Source organism: Phoca vitulina, unplaced genomic scaffold, assembly GCF_004348235.1.
Source record: "Phoca vitulina isolate PV1807 unplaced genomic scaffold, GSC_HSeal_1.0 scaffold10, whole genome shotgun sequence".
In the NCBI taxonomy this organism is placed as follows: Eukaryota; Metazoa; Chordata; class Mammalia; order Carnivora; family Phocidae; genus Phoca; species Phoca vitulina.
The window spans coordinates 30,393,463-30,404,218 of NW_022589713.1; the positions used below are offsets into that span (position 1 = coordinate 30,393,463).

The 10,756-nt window shown below is 35.5% G+C and overlaps 1 protein-coding gene across 1 annotated transcript in view; it reads left to right on the forward strand.

Moving 5' to 3' along the window:
- Positions 1-3,968, forward strand: part of KAT2B (lysine acetyltransferase 2B) — a gene marked incomplete at its 5' end in the record, with an annotated part of 97,029 nt that extends 93,061 nt beyond the window's left edge. Inside the window, one exon of the mRNA XM_032409174.1 lies at positions 1,910-3,968. Coding sequence (XP_032265065.1) covers positions 1,910-2,103 — 194 coding nt within the window. The remainder of the gene's footprint in view (positions 1-1,909) is intronic.
- Positions 3,969-10,756: the final 6,788 nt, after the last annotated feature.

Below are 10,756 nucleotides of genomic sequence, written 5' to 3' on the forward strand. Positions count from 1 at the left end.
CACAACTCTTCCTTCTAAAACGTAAGCACTATATTGGGCAGCATATCTTAAGTGGTAGGCATTTAGGTGGTAAGGTGAACATCTAACTTTACCTGGAGAGGCACAATTAATTTCATTGTTCTTTTTTCATTTAATGAGAGGACATCTTCATCTGCTCAGTCACACTCGGGTGAGACATCTAGTGGGGTATTTGCTGAGCCTTTATAAAGTATCTTAACACTTGCCAATTTTCCTCTCCTTCCAAACTGTTTTAGTTAGAGAAGAAAGAGAATTGAAAGTTGAACTCACAGATATGATGACATACCACTAACCAAGAGAAGCTTTAGTCAAAGGAAATAGGCAAAAGTACATATTTCCCATTTTTTCTTTGGTGTTTTGTGGTAGATTTAAGATTTTGATGCAAATGAATTCTCCCCATTTTTGGATGTTGCACATAAATTTATATATCTCACTAGCTGATGATCCCAGTGTATTTGGTTTTAAGTTTCTTTCCTTCTGGAAAATTTGATAATATAGTGGGAGTTTGGGTTATTGGTAGAGGTATTTTTTTTATAGCAATTTTGACTTATTTTTCCATGCACAGTTAATATAATTTTTAATGACAGAACCAGACTTAGAGACAACTAGGGACCTATAAGTAGACAAATGTTAGCATCTTCTTTTTTTTTTAAAGATTTTATTTATCTATTGTATTGTTTTTAAAAAAAGGTTTATTGATTCATTTGAGAGAGAGAGAGTGTGCACACATAAGCCGGTGGAGGAGCAGAGGGAGAGGGAGAAGGAGAGAAATAGGCTCCCCACTCAGTGGGAAGCCTGCTGGGGGCTTGATCCCAGGACCCTGAGATCATGACCTGAGCCAAAACCAAGAGGCAGCTGCTTAACCAACTGAGCCACCCAGGCACCCCTATTTATTTGAGAGAGAGAGTACACACGCGTGGAGGGAAGGGGTAGAGGAAGAGGGAGAGAGAATCTCAAGCAGGCTCCATGCTCAGCACAGAGCCTGACGCAGGGCTCAATCCCAGGACCCTGAGGTCGTGACCTGAGCCAAAATCAAGAGTCAGACACTTAACCGACTGAACCACCCAGGTGCACGCAAATGTTAACACCTTCTAATCTGCATGGGATTCTTTAAATCAGTTCTAAGAGTGAGGAGTAAACAAGCCCCATGGTATTCTTACAAGTTTAAATAAAGTACTGTTTTCATTTGTAAAATAGTATAATTTAAAGCAAGTAGATATATTAGGAAAATACTATTTTTAAAATAATCTCTCAAGGCTTACTTGCTTTAAAAAGAAATTATTGTTTGTGATTTTTTTTTTTTTTTTATTGCCTGTGATTCTTATTTCATGGATGGAGCATGAAACTAAATTCATTTGAACCATTTTATATGCAAGGAGACTGGTGTATCTGTAGATTTATTTATGATCAGTTTTTCTACTTTAGTTCTGTCTCTGTAGCACCAAAACAACTGTGAATTTAATGAAACAAACTCAGTCTTATTGTTTGGATTTAAGTAATGAAATGATTCAGACAAATGTTCCACCTGCTCTACACCATGTAGATAGAGCCCCTTCTGTATAATTCTGAATGAATAGCTAACAGTACTTAGTTTATCATACTTATCACTGCTAATCTACTTAGCTTCCTTGTGCTGAATAGGGGATTGGGCCAGATGACTAATAATGGTCCCTTCAGTGTGAAAATGCTGTGATTTTACACAAGAAGCCCTCACAACAGAAACAATATAAAATTTAAGAACTGTTTTCCTTGATCGTGTCTCTTAAGCAAGGGCATTGGGTTGGTAAAAATGTAGCCAGACTGATGACATAGATTTCTCTCCCTGTCTCCCTTTTGTCAGCTAGTGTTTAAAAGGAGTCAAAGATTGCTAATATTTTTTTTTCCTGTGCAGATCTGAAAACCATGAGCGAACGCCTCAAGAATAGGTACTACGTGTCTAAGAAATTATTCATGGCAGACTTACAGCGAGTCTTTACCAATTGCAAAGAGTACAACCCCCCTGAGAGTGAATACTACAAATGTGCCAATATCCTGGAGAAATTCTTCTTCAGTAAAATTAAGGAAGCTGGATTAATTGACAAGTGATTTTTTTCCCCCTCTGCTTCTTAGAAACTCATCAAGCAGTGTGCCTAAAGCAAGGTGGTTTAGTTTTATAAAGAATTGGACATAATGTATTGAAGATACTTGTAATAATTAGCACTTTTGAAAAACAAACAGAAAACCTCCTCTTAGCTTTTCAGATATGTATTTAAATTGAAGTCATAGAACATTTTTATTTTATGGAATAGATTTTAATCTATTTACTACTATTAATGTACATTTTCTATGGCATGTCCATTAGCTGAATATTCAATAATAGATGATCAGGGGTTTCCTCAACACCTGTGTATGAGGAGATTGCACATAGTACCAAGATTTGGGGGAATGCAGAAACTTTTCAAACCATGAATGTTTCCATTTTTTTCTAATGGAATGTGAGAGTTTATTTTTATTTTATTCTGAAGGACTTTAAGGAAGGGATACATGATAAAAAGCTTGTAAAAGGTAAAATATGTGATGTTTGAAGTCTCATTGTAGACTTTTTATATATATATTTTTAAAAACACTCATCTAGATGAGGTGCTTTGAGCAGTTCTGAAAAATGCAGTTCCAGAAAAGCAACTGCTTTGATTCCTAAGGAAGAAATTCTAAATAATGCACACTTTTTTATAAGCATCTGGATTTTTGATAATTCTGTCTACCTACAATAAACTTGTGAGCACATAACCACTATTTTAATAATTATTTTCTCTACACAAATGTGTAATATTATATTTGACTTTGCTTATGCAGGCCATAAGTTCCAAAAGGCAATCTCCTGATGCACAAAGGCATACATTTAAAAACACTGGAGATTGAATCAACATGCTTTAATAAGAAAAGATGCATAATCTACATATGTATCAAATTTGGTGAATCCTTGTTCTAACAAATAAGGATTTTTTCCCTTTTCTATGATATACACAACCCCACTGATAATGTATTATATGAACATTTTTCCTTTTGCATCTCCAGACTGTATTCATTGTCTGAGGTGAATTAAATCACCAAGATTTGCTGTCAGTATTTTAACACCTGTATTGGAAGACAGACCCAGGGTAATATCCCACTAAAATCCATCATACAACCTTACTAACCTGTCTTGGGATTCCAGCTTAGTGCTTGGATTTATTTCCTGATTAACACTACATAAGTGGGACATCTGCCATCCCGACTCTGGGAGAACCAACTAATATCAAACAAAAGAAGGCCATTTTGATGGTCTTTGACACTAATTTTTATGATACAAATTTATAAACTGATTTTTGTAAAGGACTAGGTTTTAAAAGTGTATTTAACTTGATGTTTTTTATCAGCGTAAATGAATTAAAATGGTCATTAAATAGTTTTCAGAAACAGTTGCCAGAGATAATCTGCATGAAGGAAAAAAACCTGCAAATGGCTGTTGAGTGGGAAGTATTGTTTTTAATATGTAGGAGATATTCAGAATGCTCACACTGAAAAATGCCTCAACTTTTGTAAGTGTAAGAAACCACCTTGAGTGGCATCTAGATTTCTAATGAAGAATGATGATACAGTTTGGATTAAGTATCTTGGACTGGTTTTAAACAGTGCTTTGTCCTGAATCTGCCAAAGCATCTGTCCAGCTTGGTATCCTGTGAAAGTTTTTTATTTTCTGGGTAGACATTCTTATAGAGTATTGTCTTTAAAATCAGATTGTCTCTTCTATATTGAAAGCATTTTTATGTTTTCTAATTTAAAAATTAATATTTTCTTATAGATATTGTGCAATAAAGCTGAAGTAGGATGTGTGGTTTTTGCAAATGCTTTAACAGCGGATAAAATTTTACATTTGTAAAATTAATATATTGTACTGGTACAACATAGTTTTAAATTATATTTTAAAAGGCTCTCAATTTGGTGTTGTGTTTTCTTCTTCTAGCCTATTAAATTTAACAGGGCAAGTGTATGATCCGGTTGATGACCATCGACTATATTCATAATTCTTAGATTTTAGGCATCTTGTTGAAGATGTTTAGAATTGTTGCATTTGTTGGAAGTTTCGTAAAACTTCACGCCCACCGGTGGGAGAATTCCATGAGGAGACACTTGAGTGTGTCTGGGTCTTCAGTGGTTCACTGCATCCTGCCCACTGTCACTCATTAAACGAAGAAAAAAAAATCCTACTGAAAGAAGAGTGTTACTGGTTTAGAAATTAGACGGTTTTTCCCCAGTTTTTCTTTGTGCATCTGTGAAATAGATGAATGAAGAGACAGATAAAAATACAGCTGATTCTTACACATCTCCTCATGAGCTTCTAATGTTACTCAAAAGGCTGACTGCAGGAGAGAATACAGTATCCTCTTGGGGGTATGAGAGAACCCACCAAAGAATACCTTTTCTTTCTGAATCCTGAACCAACTGAGAAGTCAAAAGAATAAGGCATATGATGACCAGAATATCTTTATTAATAATAAAATGGATATTGGAGAATGTGGCTTTATGTATCTGTGGAAAGTGGGCTAATACTGAACCCCAGAATGTGCTTGGCTCGCCAGCAGCTTGGCACCACTGCCACTTCCCTCCAAGGGCAGGGCTTTTACCGTTGAGCTCAGTGCATGGCCAACAGCAGTGGTGCTCTGAAGGCAGGCCAGCTCCGGAGAGGCACAGGCAGGGAGCAGCCACACAGTGCGGTCCCAGGGCCTCACGGTAACTCATCAACCAGGGGGAGGAGTGAATAAGGGCAGAGGGAGGCCGGGGGTGATGTCCCTCCTTATACTGAAATATAAACATCTGGATTGGAGAATAGGTCTCCTTCCCACTCATATCCCATATATCCATATCAAAAATCGCTATAAAGTTGTATTGTTCAACATATGTGAAAACTGGTTGTATTCGTTAGAATAGTGAAAAGAAGACTTTGAGGATTTCATATTACCTGGAAGTAAAATTTAAAATTATGAAACCTAAGAAGTAGAAACAACATCAGTCTGAGGCACTATGGACAGGTTAATAATGTGTCACCCCCCCCCTTTTTTTTTAAAGATTTTATTTATTTGACAGAGACACAGCGAGAGAGGGAACACAAGCAGGGGGAGTGGGGGAGAGGGAGAAGCAGGCTCTCCGCTGAGCAGGGAGCCCGATGCGGGGCTTGATCCCAGGGCCTTTGGACCATGACCTGAGCTGAAGGCAGACGCTTAACGACTGAGCCACCCAGGTGCCCCTGTGTCACCCCTTTTAGCTGATAGTCTTCAGACCAACCCTCACTGTTTTAAGAGATTCTAAGAGCTGTACAAGGCAAGTTTGTTGGAGGCAGCCCGTGACTTTTTCCATGATGTTCTGCCCTGGTCTGCGCCAGCCCTCGTTAACTAGCATTCTCCTCTTAGCAAAGTAGAAACGATACTTTGAAGGGGGAGCTTCAACAAAGTAAACGGAAGATGCTGAGAGGAGGTGAGGGAACACCCGTAAGTATCATGAAAAGTTTTCTAATGTAATTTATGTATATTTATGCCTTGGTTTCTTTATGGGAGCATCTTTAATTTTTTTGTGGAAAAAAGTTAACAAAGCTGGAGATTTTCTGTGGGTTTATTAAAAAGCAGTATATTTCAACAAGGCAGAGAAAAGCAAGGAATACAAAAGTCAGTGTTCCTACTCCCTCTTGTTATTGGGAAGTCCAACACAACCTTGGCAGAATTAGTTTAAAAAGATGAAAAACTACACGACTAATGTGTGTGTGTGTGTAATTTTCTGAGCTGAACTGAAGGTTGTCAGTTTTAATTTATGTAGGTTTGAAGTTCTTTAAGAGAAATCCCTTGGAGAATTTGTTGGAAAGTAGGAACCTTCTCAAAATCATGCACGTATTCATGCATATGCACTTTCTGCATACCACTTCACTTGGTTTTTGGGCCCTTTCTAAAATTCACTGGTCTCTATTCTTTGCTGTTAACTACCCATTTTCTACAGTTAAGAGATGGGTATCCTATTTATGCTTGAAAATATCTAAGAACAGAAAATCTGCCTTTTTGTCCAGTAGGGCAGTACAGCAGCAGGATAGGCAAAGGGTTATAAGAAAGTGCCTAAGTTTGGTTAATGTTGGTTGTTTTAAAGAGTTGAATAGAATACACACATGGTTTATACAAATCTTGTGACCAAGTTCTAATTCAGACCTTTTTTTTCCCCAATGTTATTAATTCAGTGTGCCAGGACTGCTTCTACTCCTCAACACACTCACACTTGTATAGTTGTAGCTTGTTTTGTGGAAAGCTCAACATCCCCTCCTGTATTTTTTAACATTAAAAAAAAAATTAAAGTATAATTAACAATAAACATGCAATACAACACAATATCATATAAAGCACATATAATAAAATACACAGGTCTTAGGTGTAAGGAACAAGAAGTATCAATCCTACACAAACTCAGAAAACAGATGTGGGAAGACTTCTGAAATCATTTTATGAGGGCCAGTATTGTTACCCTGATACTGAAGCCAGGAAAAGAATTCTAAGAAAACTATACAACACAACTCTCACAAACACAGATGCAGAGATCTTTAACAAAATACTAGCAAATGGAATTCAGCGATATATAAAAATTATAAGAGATCATGACCAAGTGGGGTGCATCTGATTAAGTCAAGGTTAACACTGAAAATTCATTAACTATATGAATAGCATAAAGGAGAACAAAACACGTTCATCTCAATAGATGCAGATAAAGCATTTGACAAAAGCTCAACACCCATTCATAATTTAATAGAAAAACTAGCAAACAGAGTAAGAGGAAACTTCCTCAGTATGATAAAGGTTATTAATAAAAACGTACCGTCAACATCACAGTAATGCTGAAAAACCAAATGCTTCCAAGGTTGAGATTAAGGCAAAGATGTCTGCTCTCATTACTTTGATTTAACATTATAGCAGAGGTTCTAGTGAGTGCAGTTAGGCAAGAAAGGGCACACAAGTTAGAAGTGAATTGTATTTGTAGACAATAAGGTAATGTACATTAAAAAATTCTAAGGAATCTACATAAAAATAGAACTAGTGAGTGAATTTAGCTAAGTCTATATATGAAAATCAATTGCATTTACGTAAACTAGCAGCCAACAAGTGAAAATGAATTTTAAAAATACATTTACATTGGGGCGCCTGGGTGGCTCAGTTGGTTAAGAGACTGCCTTCAGCTCAGGTCATGATCCTGGAGTTCCAGGATCGAGTCCCGCATCAGGCTCCCTGCTCAGCAGGGAGTCTGCTTCTCCCTCTGATCCTCCTCCCTCTCATGCTCTCTGTCTCTCATTCTTTCTCTCTCAAATAAATAAATAAAATCTTTAAAAAAGAATTAAAAAAAAATATATTTACATTAAGTCAACAGTATGAAATGCTTAGGATAAATTAACAAAATATGAGCAAAGATTAGACAAGACTTCTCAACAGCAAAATTAAGACCATAAGAAAATGAAATGTTGGGAGAAGTAACTGTCAATCTACATCAACAAGAGTGAGGGGAAAAATTAAATTTGTTCCTAGAAAAAAGAATTTGGCCCTCATCAAAATGACTTATAAATGCTTCAGAAACGTGGACTTTGGTAAGTCAAGTGTACAAATTAAGCCATTTCAGGATAGCCCTTTATTTTATTTTATTTTTAAAGATTTTATTTATTTGACAGAGACAGCCAGAGAAGGAACACAAGCAGGGGGAGTGGGAGAGGGAGAAGCAGGCTTCCCGCAGAGCAGGGAGCCTTATGCGCAGCTGGATCCCAGGACCCTGGGATCATGACCTGAGCCGAAGGCAGATGCTTAATGACTGAGCCACCCAGGCACCCCAGGATAGCCGTTTAATAAAAGTAGAAATAAAGACAACTCCACCAATCCAGTGGTAAACGGTAAGAAGAAGAAAAAGGCAGAGTAGATAGCATAAAAATATTTGATAGAAATAAATCAAATCATAGGAGTTATCACAATAAATGGACTTAATTTGCTAGGTAAAAGATGACAATTCAGTTTTGACCAAAACCAAAAATCTAGTAATATGCTCATTAATGAGATACATCTAAAACATTAACATAGGAAGGCTTAAAGAAATGGAAAGAAAAATGATATAGTAAAATACTAATATTAACCATATACAGGAAAATATTAACCATATATAAGTTGCCTTAGCTATATATTGAAACAGCATTCTGAGGGAAAAAGAATGACTACAACAGTGATAAAAGGAACAGTTCACTAGGAAAATGAAATCAATAAATCCAGAAATTTTGTGGAAGATGTTATACTTTTAAGCAAATGATGAAACAATCAGAAAAAATTGGTAAAGCTATGAAAAATTTGAAAACGTTATACAACATTACATTCAACAATTAGAGAATTTATATTTTTTTTCTAGCACACACTGTTAAACATTTATAAAATCTGACAACTTACTAGTCACAAAAGATTTAACATATACCAAAGAATCAACACCATACAAATAATCTTTTGATGTATTACAAAAAGAATAGAAGTCAATAACACAAAATAACAATAGAAATCTCCACTTCGGTATGAAAAAAATGATTTTACATAACTGACAGGTCAAAAAAGAAATCACAAAGTTAAAAAATACTTGAGAGCGCCTTTGAAATCAAAGTTAAGGAGATATATATATATAAAACACGCTGAAGAGGTCATGCAGTAAAACTAAGAGGCAAAAATGTATGCCTTTAAAAACTTATGTTAATAAGGAAGACTAGGGGCACCTGGCTGGCTCAGTCAGTGGAGCATGCAATTCTTGATCTTAGGGTCAGGACTCAAGAGTTTGAGTCATATATTGGATGGAGAGATTACTTAAAATTACAATCTTTAAAAAAAAGGAAGGCTAGACATCAAGGAGCTAGATAGAAGTTAGAAAATGACAACATAAACCCAAAGAATGTGAACAAAGAAAATAATAGAAATTAATAAAGTAGAAAATGAAAAAACTGAGGATCAACAAAAGCTGGTCTTTTGAAAAGATTAACAAAATGGAAAAGATTAACAACTAACAAAATAGATTCAGTACAAAAGAAAGCAGGCACAAATAGGCAATAAAAAAGTGACATAACTAGATAGTACAGAGATTGGAAAAATTTAAGAAATACTGTAACATCATTAAATAAAACAGATAAATATGCAATTCCTAAGAAAAAGGTAATTTAGCTAAATAGAATCAAGAAGAATTAAGAGAATTTATAATCATTTAAAAAACCAAGACAAAAATTTGCCCACAAAACAGGATAAAATAGTTTTAATGGCAAGTTTTACCAAACCTGAATTGGTAACAATTTGTTCCACAGAGCAAAAAAAGAAGGTTCTCAACTAATTTTATGAGGCTAGTATGGCCTTGCTACCAAAAATATATATGGGAAAGGATATAGGCAAATTTTACTTGTGATCATAGGTATAAAAAATCCTAAGCAAAATATTAGCAAACCAATTCCATCTATTTCTTTAAAAACAAATGTGACAAGAAAAAGTACGGGAAAAACTTCATGACATTGGATTTGGCAATGATTTCTTGGGTATAACAATCAAAAGCAAAGACGAGGAAAAATTGATAAACTGGACTTAATCAAAATTAATAACTTCTGTGCATCAAAGGATACTCCACCAATAAAAAGCCAACCCACATAATGGGGGAAAACATTTGCAAATCACATATCTGATAAGGGATTAATATCTAGAACATTTAAGGAACTCCTAAGATTCAACAACAAAAACAACCCAATTCAAAAACAGGCATAGGACTTGAACAGACATTTTTCTGAAGGTATACAAACGGACAATAAGCATATGAAAAGATGCTTAACATCATTAATCATTAATGTAATGCAAGTCAATATACCACAATGAGATGCCACTTCACACCAATAGGATAGGTATTGTGGAAAAAACGCACAAAAGTATTAGCAAGGATATGGAAAAATTGGAACCCCTATGCATTGCTGGTGGGAATATAAAATGGTGCAGCCACTCTAGAACACAGTATGTTGGTTCATCAAAATATAGAATTACCATATAATCAACAATTCTACTTCTGGGTATATATTTAAAAATTAAAAGCAGGAACTCAAATAGATCTTTGTATTAGCATATACATAAAAAGTGGAAACAACCCAGATGTCCACTGAGAGATAAACAAAATCTGCTACATATACCCAATGGAATACTACTCAGTATTCTAGCACTTGAATACTTGAAAAAGGAATGAAATTCTGTTAGGTGCAGACATGGATAAGTGAAATAAGCCAGACACAAAAGGACAAGTACTGTACGATTCCATTTATATGAGTTACCTGGAATAGTCAAATTCATAGAGACAGAAAGTAGAATAGTTACTAGGGTATGGGGGGGTGGGTAAATGGGGAGTTACTGTTTAATGGGTACAGGATTTCAGTTTGGGATGATGAAAAAGTTCTGCAGATTGATAATGGTGATGGTGATGGACAATGTGAATGTATGTAATGCTACTGAACTATACACTTAAAAACGATCAAAATGATAAGTATTTTACCACTAAACTACAAACAAAAAAATGTGACTATACAGTACCCAGCCCATTGCTTGACAAATAAACCAACAGAAAGAAACTTCAGTGTCAAAGACAGCAGATTAATCAATGAATAGTGCTGGGACAATGGGCTATTCTCCGGAAAATGAAATAAAATCAGATCCCCATTTGA